Genomic DNA, 16,622 nt, shown 5'->3' on the forward strand with positions numbered 1-16,622 from the left:
ATTCATTATGGGCTATTTGTGATACAGGAAGTGTTCTAATCACAGAAATAAACTGACAGTTTCCACTTTGTATCGTGTAACCTGAGGGCACCAGTTGTAATATCCTAGATATCATTTTACCATCGCCTTCATCACGCGATTACACCCTCATCTTCCTGCAGTGAGTACATGTTGGCACTTATGCATGGATGAGTACTAAGTCACCAAAGTTAACAGTGACGTGTTTCAAAGAGAAGCTAAACCAAGGACCACTTTTCATAGTAAGTACCGTGTTACTAACTTGAAGGTATGTGAAAATCGGTTGTTTCTATCTATAATTTTTAATCAACTATGATTGCTTCAAATCTTTAGTGATGACCACATAGAAATGCACTGCATGGTACAGTTAATTTTATCGATATAATCCAACAACAGTGAAAAACATTCATCGCACCATTTCACCAAAGTCACAGAGACACGTGGCATGTATGGGTTAGTTAAGGCAATGTTGTTGTGTTTCGGAGCAAACTGCTAAATCTTGACATCGGATGGTATTCTGTGTGTGCAATGCTGGCCTTTTCTCTATTTTTGAAGCATTGTCACGTTGTGATTTGATTGAAATTCACAATCTACAGCAGACCTTTGATGAAAACTTCGGATGGCCAGTCTATCGACTATGACAAAGTAGTGATAGATCGTGTAAAATTCGACATCGCACACCAAAGATCATGTAGAATTCGCACTTTGAACAAAGTTGAAATGCTTGTCAAATATTTCATCGATTTCGTTTCGTTACTATTATATCACAAAATACTCTGGTGATGTCACGTGACAATTATTTGGTGTCAAGGAGAGCACATGGGTAATTCTGACGCCGCCGGCGAGAACTTTGACCCGAAAAAATTTAAGAGCGAATATGCTGTTTAAGTTGTCTGTTGTTGAGACAGCGGCGTGGTGAAACTTTGACGACTGCATATCGTTAAATATTTAATATGACTCATTTTAAATACAAATTACATGACCACACTATCGAACCTCGTATTAAAAGTATAATTTAATATACGCCTGAATATGGTCAACAATTACTTCGATACAAATCATCATGTGATATGGTCAGATGAGTTACCAGGTCCTTTACACCTTGAAGATAGTTGGGATGAGTAAATTATGACGTCATAGCTGTAGTGAAATTATCTGAATTCCCGAGGGCAATAGAGGAAATGTGATACCTAATATTTGTAGTCGATCTGTATTTTCATGACAGAATACAAACTATTTTGTGAAGAAACATCAGATATGTATCTTTTCTGTTATGTTACGTCAGGTCAGGCGGGAATAGGACGGCACATTTTATCAATTCTTAAAAAATTTATTGTTCCTTAGGAAATTGTTTAATCCTTCAGATTCTTGAAATAGAGTGGTGTGCGCTCTTCATATGTTCTGGTGCAAAAACGTATCATCGGAGTGAATTCGCTATTATATGAAACTGACAATGTTATCAACAGTGTGTATGTCCCTCTGTCCATCGACCCACTATCTATCTATCTATCTATCTATCTATCTATCTATCTATCTATCTATCTATCTATCTATCTATCTATCTATCTATCTGACTGTCACTTATTACTTATTTCTTATATACCATTTACATTTTCTTACTATTGGTAAGTCTGAATACAATGGGTATACTATTGGTTAATGCTGGCTGCTTTTACATCTATGGTTCTGTATTGTACATTATCACGTGCACAATACTTAAGATATTTAGTTTACCAAACTACCCAGGATAAGAAGAGCAAGTTGTTACTTCACAATTCCTATACAATACGCCCTGCAATACAATATATTTGTTTATATTTAGCACTCCTCAAATCTGTCACGTCCCGACTTAATTTGGATGATTGGATAAATTCAATTCCACCTGAATCTAAGCGGGAGAAATAATATATTTCAAAGCGTCATGAATACTCAATGTCCACGTCATGGGGAATATTTCTATGGATATTCAAACCCTATGAAATGTTGTCTTTATTAAGATGGTGTTAAATTACAAAATGCAATCAAAACAACACATTCCTGTAACGTTTCAACAGATGCCGAGATTATGGTATTTTTCTGTTGTTCATCAAGATACACTGCTTGTCTTTCTTAATAAATAAACATAATGGCGGGTAATCTTTGCAAATGAAATGTTGTACTTGGAAAGGCAAACACTCGTGAGCAACCGCCAAATTGACATGACAGAGTTTATCACACGAGATGTCTTGTACAGAGACATTTTATAGTATGAAAGAAACCGTAACCATAGAATTGTATCATTTGATGCTATGCCAATCATTTATCCAGCTTAGGAATACCAATATTCAAATTGGAAATGATATTCGTGTGAACGTGTCACTTGAAACATACTTTCCATTGACATATTGAGAGTAATACATTCATTCATAAACTATAACAAACACAAATCAAGTTGACCCCCTTGAAAATGTTACGTTGAAATGGTCGATAGGTTTGCTGGATCGAGTGACTGGTTGTTGAAATACTATTGGCTTCCAGGTTCACCGTCCGGATGCTTCAGAAATTCTGTGTTGTGAACGTTGATGACGAAACCATGAGAAAGGAATAAAGATTTGACAAAGTCATAGCAAGACGACGAGAATTAAGAAACTACACTGCTTTAGCGGAGTTGTTGGCTTAATCTTTTATCACAAATATAGAACGACAGGCAGGCGGACGACAGCTGTAGAGAGACAATGTGTTCTTGCTGTATATGTAGTAACATATTCAGATTGGAAAAGATACGCGAGAAAAATACATGGTAGTACCCATCGAACTCGGTGTTGGTTTTCCTTAAACATCTTGCCCTGACATCTGATACCAGCGTAGATTTAGTTCTAGGCTGTCACCTCATATGACCTTCTGTGACCCATCGTCATAAAAAATAGTAGACAGCTAAGTACGAATCACACAGATTAAGTTACAATTTACGATTGACAGTGTCTGCTTGGTTAACTCAGACGATCGTCTGAAAAACATTCATCAGTGAGTCTCACGTGATTACGGTGTCATATTGAGTCGTGACATATTTCCAGGTTTTAACATGATGTCAATCGAGATATGAACACAATGCGATGATTTTGATCTTAACCAAGTTAAATAACTCTTAGAAAAGTAGCTTGAAGCAGAGTGTGCAAGCAGTCACAGCTGGTACTGATGTATGCCAATGGGTAGCGCCTATCGACACGATCATCGTGTCGATAGGCACAACGATGCCAATGATCACAGATTTCTCGTTCCCATCCATGTGTCCCATGTTCATCAGTAGTTCTCTTATTTATTGACAAACACACCACAACAAATAAATCTGATAAGAGGGAAAAAACTGGTCCTAAAATACAAATATAATTTTAACAGACCTAACGTAAGTCACCACTAGCAACCTGCATACAAAATTTCAAATCAATTGGACGAGCGTCTTCTGAGAAGAACATTTTTGACCTAAACAGGAAATATTGCTCAAAAGTACAAATACTCAAATTCCGCAATGATTTGAACGAACCTGATTATGATCAACTCTAGCAGACTACATGTTACCAAATTTCAAAGTAAAGGGTTTCAAAGAACAATATTTTTTCTACCAAAGATGGGGAAATTGCCCCCCCCCCCCAATACCAATATGCAATTTGTGCCGTAATATGAACTACTGTTAGTTAGATCAACCTTCATAAGTCACTAAGAGGCGAGAGATTAAAATACAGTGTGAACGCGGATGAAAATTCTTATCACACCACAATCATGCGCTAGACCTGAGTGTGAACCTAGTGTATGGCAGTGAAATGGCAATAACCAATAAGATGAGCGACGTAGACAGTATTGAGATAGGGATAGTTTTCTCTGGGCATCCAAATATTAGTACAGCCACAGTGAAGAATGATGTTTTGCTTTATTAACAACTAGGTCTACATGGCAGAGTTCAATCACCATGGAATGCAGTAGTCATAGTATGTCCACTGCAAATGGTCAGACAGAATATGATCTATATGAAAATAGCGATCATGGAACGCAGCTTATCATATTCATCGGCATGGCTGCTATTACGTTTCTGGATATAAACAGGTCACCATATTTATGACCAAGAAATGATCTTCTGATGGTCAATCAATTATTTGGCAAATCAATTTCCAAAAACAGATTTTACAAGGAGTGTAAATGGTGACAGAAATAGAGGGTAGATATTGGCAGCATCTGTACATTGAAGCCATGGACTGATGACGGTAGGGAAGATTTGATATGAAGTATTGACCATCGAAGTTAAGGCAACTTTTCCCATGCAATCAATACAAGGGAAACATTTGATTTTAGAAAGGCGAGAAGAGATCTCCAGATTCTATTTAATTTATTCATATTTCATTCCAATACTACTCACGTATAAGAAAAATTTTAGACGGCAAATCGTACCGACACGTTTTTAAAGCCACTGTCCTGCCGATAAGTATTACAGCCACTGTCCTGCCAATAAGTATTACAGCCACTGTCCTGCAAATAAGTATTACAGCCACTGTCCTGCCAATAAGTATTACAGCCATTGTACGGCCAATGGAGATTGATTACAGCCAATGTTTTTATTGGACATCACTTCAACGCTTGTCATCAAAACAGCAGATTCAAGAGTGAATTTCAGGTCCCTTCCACGTGACATGTCTATGTATATGTTATCTAGTACATTTTGTACAGTGTCCATCGTGTCGTCACACTTCAAAGTATTCTTAATAACCTGTCATTCCTTAGGGTCGCCTCGATTTTCGTATTTAGAGTCATCTATCGTAATTGAAACTACTTTAAGGTCAGCAATATGTCAATTGTCAGTGTGTGAAAACACTCAATATTTCGGTTGAATCTGGCACAGTTTCAAGACACGCCAAGAATGCTGGCTGTAGCGATGACGGGGGCTGGGCAGAGTAGAAACTGCAGAACGGCACAAATCACTGCCTATAATAACTTACGCAAAATGTAATAAGGGATATCATCATTTTGTAATAACTGATGCATTTTGTAATAACGTCTGCAGCATTTTGTAATAAACCAGTCTACGCGTTTTGTAACAAGGGTATCAGCATTTTGTAATAATTCACACTTTGTAATAACAGTTAACGCATTTTGTAATAACAGTTAACGCATTTTATAATAATTTTAAAAACTTTTCCCAGTTTTAAAGTATTAACAGATATTTTATTGACTTTGGAATGGTATAACAAAGTGTGTGTTTACTCGTTAAGTAAGAGCAAAAATTGATAGCTCCCTGATTTCCATTTCAAATTAGAAAGACTTAATTTTAGATAGCTGTCAATCAGTATTTTTACTAACTGATCATCTGAGGCAGGTAACTGCTAGATTTTGACTGGTTTATTATCAAATATTTTAGAGAATCATTGGTAAACACAGTCAGTTGATTTATTAAATAGAGGATAACGACATTCTTTCTGATGTATTGTAGACAACCAGCAATCTACAGGTAGATACTCAGATAAAATAAAATATAATAACATAAAATAAATTATTATACATTTGCCTTCGCAAACAATAAAATCAAGCTTCCGTAAAAACGGGCATGTAACGGGCATGCAATAACCCCTTTACTTTCATATTTGATGATAAACATTGCGTCATTGAATGGCTCCATACTGAAACTCCATACGTACTTTGAAAATAACTTCTGATAAAAGAAACAGAAGTTAATGTATTGCGACTGTTTGACGGTGAAAAATATTATGAGGTAATTACGAAAGTTCACCAAGACGGCACTGTACAAATATGGCACGACATCGCTGCTCGGCTCGTACATCGAATGTTGGATGAGCGCGCGATGTAAACAAAGATGGCGCTTACCCTTAACCCGCTGGCAGTTAAGAAAGCGATGCATAATATGCCTCTAAAGTGTATGGAATAATGCATCGGAAACGACGGGTGCATATATTCTTCATAAAAAGGGAGATGTATGATAATAATTATTACGAAAATACCGCAAAGTAAGCACTCAGACATTAGTGCAACGCATCGCCTGACGCGCTAAACGCGCGGTAAGGCGAGGAAAAAAAAAATATCTGTTCAACGGGCCCGACCGACCCATATTTGGACCACTCCACATTTTTCTTTTTTTTTTTTTCCCGAAATCTTTACGAATCTGAAGAAACGCGGAGACGTTATTCACTGAACATCTGTCTGTAATGAATGACCTTCACATTTTCGATGACATTGACTTGAGTGAGATTGATACAGGCTATGATTTGAAGAGTAAAGGTGGAAGCGCATCACAAACATTTGGTCAAGGTGAAGGGCAGGGTTAATACGCCGTGGAAAATAAACTATTATGCCACGTTTTCTGTATTTCATCGGCGTATATTTCACGTCTGAGTGGTTGTTCAGTCTATATTTTCTAGTGTTCCTATTTTCAGTGTTCCTTGAAAATTCTTTATTGTTCTTTGAGTCATCACTCGTTCCGATTTTCGTCATGGCTTTCTCCTGTCGAACGTGAGATTGTAAGCAGCAGTTCTCACTGCAGGACGGACATTATTTGTGTTTCCGTTGTCGAGAATGCACAAGGAGTCAACCTTATGACATTTGTTTGACTTGGACACAGGACGAATGGTCTAATTTCGCTCCCTCGCTCGCGCTCGACAACGTCACCCCAGACATCCCCGGGGCAGACCCGTCCGTTTCTGAGTCGCGAGTTTTGGTTGGAATGCACCGTGCTCATATGGCTGGTGACACCAACCCCGGGACACCAACACAGAAATTAGCTCAGTTAGATTCAGGTGCCGCCAACGAAGCTGTTCGTGCAAAAAGGTGTTCGTGCGAAGTTTTTCAGCGGCGGGCAGATTTCAAAACTAATCAGCAGGCGGGGAGAAAATATCGATATTTACTGTGGGCAGGGAAGAAATTTCATTACTTTCAGCGGGCGGGGAGAAAATTTTTGACAGTGGGCACCGGAAAATACGTAGAGGGAGGGGAAAGCGGCGTGCTTAATAGAACCTAACTTAGAGGGGAGCAATGTTCCAAGGTATTCTGCTAACTGCTTGAATGGTTTTGTATTGATCTGGGTTGCCTAGTGGGCATCTAGTTGGCAATGGGAAATTTCAGTAGTAGGGAGAGGGCAGCGGGGAGCTTGAATTGTTGTGGGGAGTGGGGAGCGGGCAGACTGTAGATACCGGAGGGCAGTGGCCACCAAAATTCAGTGGGAAGGCACATTTTCAGTGTATACCAGTGGGAGGGCACCGTAACGAACAGCTCTCACTTTCCCCTCCAAGTTTTAGGTCAGGGTCAAAAATAAAAAATTGGTATATCAGCCTCCAAAACATGTTTTGTGATGATTTTGAGAAATTCATGAAATCTACCAGTTGGCGGCACCTGTAGATTGAACTGTAGAAGTGAAGGCAAAGAAGCTGTTGTGAGACAACCAACCCATGTCAACAAAAAGTTGAAAAAATCATGAACGTACTAAACAAGTATATCCAGTATATGTTATGTGACTAACAAAAAGCATGAAACACACAAAAAGTGTTTATATTATATGTTCTGTTTAAGAAAAACCAAAAAAAAAAAATCCAAAAAAAAAAAAAAATCCGACCTACCTACCCAACTTTGAAGTCATCCCGCCCGTTGAACAGCTTTTTTTTTTTTTTGGCCTAATGACTACATGTATGTGTCTTTATACATTCTTTGAGTTATTTTCGTAATAACCTAACTATACTGAAGTAATCTAAAGTAAACAAAACTAAAACTAAACTACACTAAACTAAACTAAACTAAAATAGTCAGAATAAGCTGATGTTTTAGTGATTTGACTTGTTTAGCTACTAAAGCGGAAGTATATCTGACCTGTTAAGTATGTATGTATGTGTGTCTGTATGTATTATGTATGTATGTCTGCATCTATGTGGGTAGGGAGGGAGGAAGGGAGGGAGCGAGGAAAGAGTGTCTGAGTATGCCTGTCTATCTATCTATCTATCTGTATGTCTGTCTGTCTGTCTATCTATCTTTCTATGGCTGTTATCATTTAATGATACTGGTAGATATTTGGCAGGTATAACCAGTAGGATAGCGAATCGAATGTAGCTTAATCATAGTATTGCAGGGCAGCTTATCCTAGCTCGTTGGCTAGACAAATTTTACCATTGGGCGATAGCGTAGATTCAAAGGAGGAACAAAACGGGAAAGAAATAGATCTGAGAAAAATAAACCATGGATCAGTAGATATGAATTGTCACCTTTTACATACAAGGAAAAGTGGCTGGTCTGTCGATAGAGCTTTATTTTGTCCTTGTCTATGAGATGATTAAAATAAATTATCATTCAGTATTTTAATTGACTGCTTCACTTCAGTTTTTATTTCAGCATACTTTGATAAATATCAGCTGTCAGCATTGACATATTAACGTGCCCCTCCCATCTTATTACCGTAAATTATCGACAATCAACTTTAGAGAAACACATATCATACGTATAGAAGTTGCTTAGAATACTGCAACCTTTCGTACGTTTATTTTTCACTTTAACCCTTTGCACCCCAAGGCCCTGGGGAGTTAACATTTGGAAGTACCATCTGGCATGACGTCTGACTTCTTAAATTAACAAAGACTGTCCCCAATACCATTATATTTTTGGAATCACCATAAAATACTCGTCCCAAAAATATGCAAACTATGGTCACGTGACCTCATCAAGTATTCAAAATGGCCGCCAATATATAAAATATTGTATTTTTTCAACATATTTCTTTATTTTCATAGGAATTCCTCATTAATTCATCATTTTGCATCATCAAACCTGTTTTCTATCACGTCAGCATGGACTGAAATGAAATTGTGACAAAAATTTTGAAAAAACACTGATATTTTGTATCATTTTGACCTGCTAAGTGTAATGTAAACAAAGGCTCTGTATAAGTGTTAGGTCTGTCAAAGCATAATGTAACATAACATACAGCACCTAATATTATGAAATATTTCCCACAGTAAGTATGTATATTTTGAATGACAATGACACACTTGTCTAAAAAATATGCTAATACTGGTCATGAGACCTAATTAGGTATTCAAAATGGCCGCCAACAATATAAATTTATCATTTTACATGTTTTCCAATTTTCCAGTAAAAGATAATCGAAATTGTATCATATCCCAATGCTGAATAACATTTTATAGTGCTATGACCATGGACTTTGATGTAAACTTTATAGATTATGATAAACTTTACACAGATTTGATAAAACTTTACACAGATTTTCTTGTCTTCACTCATAAGTGAAGAATTACACACAGCGCCCTTGAATAGGGGTCAGACAGGTCAAGGTATCCTATTTCATAACATCTGACTATTGAATTTATCAAACTTTGTCCACAATTACAAGATATTTTTGGAATTGTAGTATTTCAATTGCCCCAAAAATACGCAATACTAGTCACATGACCTCATTTAATATTCAAAATGGCCATCAGTATTCTAAATTTACAATGATTTTCACATATTGCTTCTCTTTCTGACGACATTCTAAAGAATTTATCACTTCCCATTTCTCAATTATGTCTAAATGTATATTAGATTCTGTTATCTACAACTGATGGTTCCAGAAAAATGTTTGTAACATCATTTTTATGTACCCAATAAAAGCTTCGTTCAAATCACAGTGTACACTAACATCATAATCATTTTGCAAAACTCAGAATTTGATTATTCGAGTTTTGCAAACTTCATCCAATATACATGCAAAAACATAAGAATACACAATTTTATTGTAACCAAAACAATATTTATTGTTTATCTTTAGTAAAAAAATTAAAAATAATGTAGCAACGCCCTAAAAATCAGACCAAAACCCTCAAAATGTCACAAGGGAACCATTTCTGGATAAGGTGGGTTTTGTGGCATGTACATCATTAGTATAATAAAATTAGGTCTTAGAACACAACACTGTCAATGTTGATGATGTCGCTGTCTTTTATCATATTCTGAGCTCTGCATGTCATCTCCAAGCCTTTCTCTTTCCATCCACCAACAGTAACATTGAAGAGAAAAAAAATGCAGAAAGGTCTGCAGTATATTGTCTTTTCAAAGTACAGTACTGTATGTAAAACCTACTAAAACTTTCTCAGTTTGTTTTCTCAATTATAAATCGCATACAATAAATCTCATTCTGTCTTCAATTGCATTTTGACTGTCAACTCAGACCCCGTTACCTGGCGTTATTATGATAACCTAGCACTGGTAGTGAGATATAATCTCGACATCATTACATTTTTACGTATTCAGAAACCACAAAGCATTTTGAAACATTTACAATATCAGCGGATGTTTATAATTATTACAAAATGCGTTAACTAATGTTACAAAACGATTTTATTACAAAACGCTGATACCCTTATTACAAATCGCGTAAACAATATTTTATTACAAAATGCTGATACCCTTATTACAAAATGCGTAGACCATTTTATTACAAAATGCTGATACCCTTATTACATTTTGCGTAAGTTGTTACAAAATGCGTCATATTACAAAATACCGCAGTACAGGCGCCATTGATCAATTCGCTACCAGCATGTGTGATAATCTATTAGTGTTAGGATAGTATGAAAAAATGTTTTGCAACATCCTGTCAACTAATTCCCAATTGACTCATTTAATGACGTTTAGGATAGTGGCCTACATTGGTTTTATGTTTTCATCACCATGGAACTCATTCTTGGCCATTGAGTGCCATCTGTATCAAAGTATTTTTATCACAGACCTAATTAATGAAGAGGACTCTATCCTCTCTGAGGACCTGTAATCAAAGTACCCATCAACAAGTGGGGACTGTGTCATCAACGATGACTTGTTTAACAATGGTAGTGTCATCAAGCCAAATGGGGAAATGTCAAACACAAACCTACATGTATTTTAGGACCTTGCAAACCAACGAATGAATAAAACAAGGGATTTGTCTAATTATCAAAAACGGACAATTCCAAATATCAGTTAAAAAGTGATCATCACATAAGAAGTCTACCTAGGGTACTTGCATATCAATTTTCAAAGCAATATGACCATTAGTTATTGAATTTCTACCAATTTAACATGTTTTGCTTATTTGCATATTGTGGTAAATGGTACATTTATTTGAAAATTCCCATTTATAGTTCATCTACAAAGAAATATACAGAGGTAAAATGTATAGGTGTCCTAAAGTTTTTTTCTGCATTTGGACCAGGGAATATTAAAAACGAGATATTTGGTATTTTTACCCAAAACAGCAAACATTGCCCCAAAATATAATATTACAGGGTTTGTCGCGACTTTAAAAAAAATTGAAATGGATCATCTGTCAGGACCTTCATATCAAATTTCAAAACAATCGGACAGTTTAGGTATCAATAGAGACTGAGAAACTTTACATTGCCAAAGTTATGCATATTATGTTTTTGTAATACTGATCACCTGACAAATCAGAAACTACCTATATTATATATATATATATATATATATATATATATATATATATATATATATATATATATATATATATATATATATATATATATATATGAAGTGCCAACTCTTCAAAGGACGATAGCGTTATGGATCTATTACAATTACGATAGGTGTGACATTTATGGAGATTATAATATTTATGGAGGTTGCTAAGTCCACGGTTCGAATTTATTTATACTCAATAAAATTATAAATGGAAATCATAAGGTCGGTTTCCCATATTATGTTAAATGCAGGAATGCTTTTTGATCTCTTGATCATCTTTCACACTCGACACATTCTAGAGATGGACTGACATTTATAAGCATCATATCGTAGCTGTTTTTACATCAGTATGGTCAGCTTACAACACAAATGACCTGTTCTTCTCCCATTCTCTGTAAAACGGATGCTTAAACGCCATTAATAGCAATGTGTTTGGGCCAAACCAATGTGGTGAAAGGGTGAAAATTGGGGCAATCTTGTTTACGGTCAGCGTCATGATTATGCATGGCAAGAATGTAGTTTTTGTTTTAATGCAGCTCACACTATAATCGCCTACATTATCACTATCCTAAGATTTCAAAAAAAAAAAAAAAAAACATTGCGTCCAACACCATTGCACGCATTGACTATATTGTTTGTTTTATGGCAGTGTCTCTGAAATGCGAAAACTGCCAAAATTCATTAAAGGCAGTGCTAAACCTATGCATCATGTTTCTGCTATACTTGACCTTCACTCTCTACATGGTTGTGTCTCTTCTGTTGACCACAATGACCTTGACGAGTATTAAATTGTACATTTTATTTCTTCATTAGCGCACAGACCCTAAAAACGGAGTCTATGATTAGCGATGGCTGGTGATAAATATTCAGAGTCGTTCTAACTTGTATGGTGTACAGTAATCAGGTCCGCAGATAACTCTAAAAAAGAACGCGTTCATAAGGAAATATCGTCGCCAAGTTCGGCTGACTGAAGTCATGGTCAACTTAAGTTTGTGGGAGTGACTTTGCAACTCTGACTCATTAACGAAAGCCTAGCAATGACCTTTGACATCCGAATTAGATTTATTATCGCCTGGGATAGAGTAGCTCTGCGTACGATGCTGTGCATGCTGTGTGTTCCGCCACAGCTAATTGCCCGTGTGGTGAGGGGGGCGATTAGCTGTAGCGGAACACACAGCATCGTACGCAGGGCTAGGGATAGAGTAAACTAGTAACCGTGCTTGCATTGACTAGAGAGAGAGAGAGAGAGAGAGAGAGAGAGAGAGAGAGAGAGAGAGAGGGGGGGGGGGGGGTTAGTTTGTGAGGCAATAGCCAATGGCTTACGAAACAGTCAGAAACTTATGGAGACTACAACGGGTCATGACTACAGTCACTACCGTAGTTGATAGCGCTAGAAAGGGGTTCGTTTCTACTACACTAAAAGTGCTGTATCAACTACATTGTTTGTCAGTTTATTCAGAAATAAGGTTGTTGTTTACGGTAAGAACATCGTCTGCGGGCTGACCTTGTCCTTGTCCTCCTACGCCTGTACAATTCAAACTTCGTCAACAAGGTTGCAACCTCTCCACATGACGTTTACGACAACGCCCCCTCTACAGGCCGAGAACGACAACGCCCCTTGACGATTAAACAAACAACGATACATGAACTTCCGGCATGCAAATGAATATGAACTTCAGGAACTTGTTCAACAAGAATTACTGGGCAGCAGCTGAGAATGGCGGGAGGGCCTTGAAATTTGAAGATAAGAGTGAAACAAAGATTTGAAACTTAAGACTCTGTTTAAGGAACTGAACAAGATATGGAGTCAATTCAAATAAATTCCAATATCAGGCTAATAACTGTAGGCAATTTAACTTGGAAAGTTTAATTTGAATTTCTCTTTTGACGAGGACAGGTAATGTTTGTTCTGTTTCAGTACATGTACCGTTGGCTTGACAACCGTTATTGCGACATTGGTCAAAGGTCATCAAAGTTTACTATGATTTGTTTATTACCCGGTTTTGAACTTCACTGCTTTTGTTTACAACCGTCACTTACAGTGACGAAACCCAGGAAATCGACAATGGCACCGACAATCTTCGTATCCCAAAGAAGGAAAAGAAAAAAATTCAACACTCATTTCTACAATGCTGATATCAAACTTCAAGTTTGTTGGCAACAAAATTTGCAGTGTGCCAATAGTTTGTTACCTTGATGTTACTAGTGTCAATACCGTCACAGATAAGCACACACTAAGCAAACCACCGTTTCCTTGCTTACTTTATATCAGATAACGATATAAAGAAATTCATGGTGAGGACACAGAGTTCAATGCCATGCTGATGCGTATAGGGCTACCACTTTGAACTTCAAAAGCTGCTTCTGTTCACTGTTTCATTCAAACATCATCAGAGCGATGTGATCGGACACTTCAGTGATTCTAATTATACGCCATACATCTTTTTTTAAGGAATTCAACAAGATTGATATTCTACTTGTCATTCGCCTACGTCACAACTACCGACTTTGTTTTGACTGGGAGTTTTTTTGGTGTTTGGTATCGAGGGGATGACAATAATGAGACAGTTATCCGAGTCGGCGTTGCTAATCACAGCATGTGTGGTAAGTTTACTATAATCGACTGTGTATGTATTTGTATGTATGTATGTATGTATGTATGTATGTATGTATGTATGTATGTATGTGTGCCTGCCTGCCTGCCTGCCTGCCTGTCTATATGTATGTACTGAGTATTTCTGCCCGCGTGGTTGAATGCGTACTAATCTAAATCGAATGTACAACAGGTGCTTTCCACTAAAATAATCAATGTGCGATATAAAATACCCACCTTTAACTATCAATAACTTTCGTCCTTTCAAGAAAAATGTTTTAAAATAATTCCTGGCAAGTTATGCGAGTATTGAATGGGTCAATTTTCTGTCATCGTTTACAGTGTACAGTGCATCTTCTAATATTAGAATGAGTCGTCCTGCAACCGTTAGATGTGTTTTAAGAACCAGGGTGACGTTGGCCCATTCGATCTATTTCTCTTTTGACGGCACTTTTCTGTTACCGAAGCTCTATCTTGTCATTTTTCGTTGTAAAAATGACGGTTCATATGTCATCAGTGTCATTGCTTGATTTACAGCGTACTTCAACCACGTTTCAAAAATATTCATTAGGGAGCGTTCAGTTTTTACGGCTGGGGGGGGGGCGGCAAAATCTTGTCGCCGGTGTTCAAAAAAATATAGACCCCCCTGCATTTTTCGTGAAAAAAAGATGACCCCCCCTTTGTCAGACGAAAAAAATTGATGACCCCCCCCCCCCCCCCGCTTAAAAATAACTAAAACCCATACGTCAAATTTACCCGCATGGTTTGGATTTGAACTCCGGTACGCCGCGCACTTTATTCGTGTAGCAGAGATGCCAGTGCACAAACTTCTCAGCCACATCCATTGAAACGTCTGTTAATTAGGACGACTGTAAGGCAATTTTTAACTTCATTTCAATAGACAACTCATGCCCATGGACATTGTATAAAGTAACCTTATTGGAGTGGTTCGCCAAAGGCGCCCTCCGGTTAAGAGGGTCATGGGCCATTACGTAAAGTCAACTTTATTCTAGTGGGCCACCGGTACCACCGGTAAAGAGGTCGATCATGGCTATTGCATAAAGTAGACTTTACTGACAGGGCTGCTGAAGGCGCACGGCCATTAAGATTGCCGTGGGGTATTACATAAAGTCAATTTATTGGAGTGGGCCGCCGTAGGCGGCCCGCCGGTAAAGAGGGTGATCATGGCCATTGCATGAAGTAAACCTAATTGGAGTGGGCCGCCAAAGGCGTCTGCCTGTTAAGAGGGTCATGGGTAATACATAATGTATATTTATTGTAGTGGGCCGCCGAAGGCGGCCCGCCGGTAAAGAGGGTCGATCATGGCAATGGCATAAAGTGAACTTTATTGTTGGTATTATGTTTATGAAAATGTGGTGACCCCCCCTTTCTTACCAGTGAAAAAGCGATGACCCCCCCTTTGCGGATTCCAAAATTTTGATGACCCCCCCTGGATTTTGCCGGCCCCCCCCCGGCCGTAAAAACTGAACGGTACCTTATATGTTATCTTGGCAGTACCTCACATTGCTAAAAAATTTCCTGTTTTCAATTTTGTCCTTCAGAAGTTTGGTAACATCTGCGATGCTATTATCACTTGTGCTGCTGACGAATACAACATGTTCATGTTTTTTGTTGTGTTTTGTTTGTTGTTTGTTTGTTAGCTGTTTGAAGGTCTTAGCATGACCTCAAACAGGTGACAAGATTACTGACTTATCAGGCTATCTTCGTGACACGTTACTTAAAGGGACAATAGCTGTATTGGTTGACAATATTTTCATTATTTTACATCATAAAATACGTTTATAATTTTACTTGTTTCCCCTCAATTATGTAGAAATACAAAGTGGGAGCCTCAAAAACACGGCAGATTATGTACAATATGAAATACCATTCTTTAAGACGAAGTCTCTTCTGGACTTAGACTTAGTACTTGAACAAATGTATTGGATATTATTCACGTACAGGCTGTGTTTACCAGAAACTTCGTCACGATTTCGGGAGAAGAACAACTATTTTTAATACAAACAGAACAATATTGAAAGAGAATAAAAACTTACATTTTAAAGACACACACGCTTTTCATAACAAATGAAATTATCTGTGCAACACACAGAACATTGCATCTTGTTAGAATATACACAAAGTAATCGTCGCATAATGCATAGCACACACACAAAGTAATCGTCGCATAATGCATAGCACACACACAAAGTGATCGTCGCATAATGCATAGCACACACACAAAGTGATCGTCGCATAATGCATAGCACACACACAAAGTAATCGTCGCATAATGCATAGCACACACACAAAGTAATCGTCGCATAATACACAGCACAAATCATGTTTACGATGCCATGATGTAGCTCTAAGTGCATAACTCTTTCGATATTACCATGTATTTCCCTATGATCTATGTTTTCATGTAGTTGCCGATGGGTTGATGGGCTTGAAATTCCTCTTTAAAACAAGAACCCCTTGACAGCCAATCAGAAAAGAAAACCAGGACAACAAACATAGAATGGCTTTCAATGCATGG

General features: G+C 37.5%; 1 protein-coding gene across 3 annotated transcripts in view; it reads left to right on the forward strand.

Moving 5' to 3' along the window:
• Window positions 1-16,622, forward strand: part of LOC139124822 (fibropellin-1-like) — a 38,200-nt gene continuing 21,578 nt past the window's right edge. Inside the window, exons 1-2 of one of the 3 annotated variants that reach the window (XM_070690933.1) lie at window positions 1-260; window positions 13,943-14,094. In XM_070690933.1, coding sequence (XP_070547034.1) covers window positions 14,041-14,094 — 54 coding nt within the window. In that variant the 5' untranslated portion in view covers window positions 1-260; window positions 13,943-14,040. Of the gene's footprint in view, window positions 287-13,901; window positions 14,095-16,622 lie in introns of those variants that run through there. The other 2 variants (XM_070690932.1, XM_070690931.1) reach the window with 2 other exon arrangements.

This window comes from Ptychodera flava (assembly GCF_041260155.1).
Source record: "Ptychodera flava strain L36383 chromosome 23 unlocalized genomic scaffold, AS_Pfla_20210202 Scaffold_24__1_contigs__length_23054250_pilon, whole genome shotgun sequence".
NCBI classification, from domain to species: Eukaryota; Metazoa; Hemichordata; class Enteropneusta; family Ptychoderidae; genus Ptychodera; species Ptychodera flava.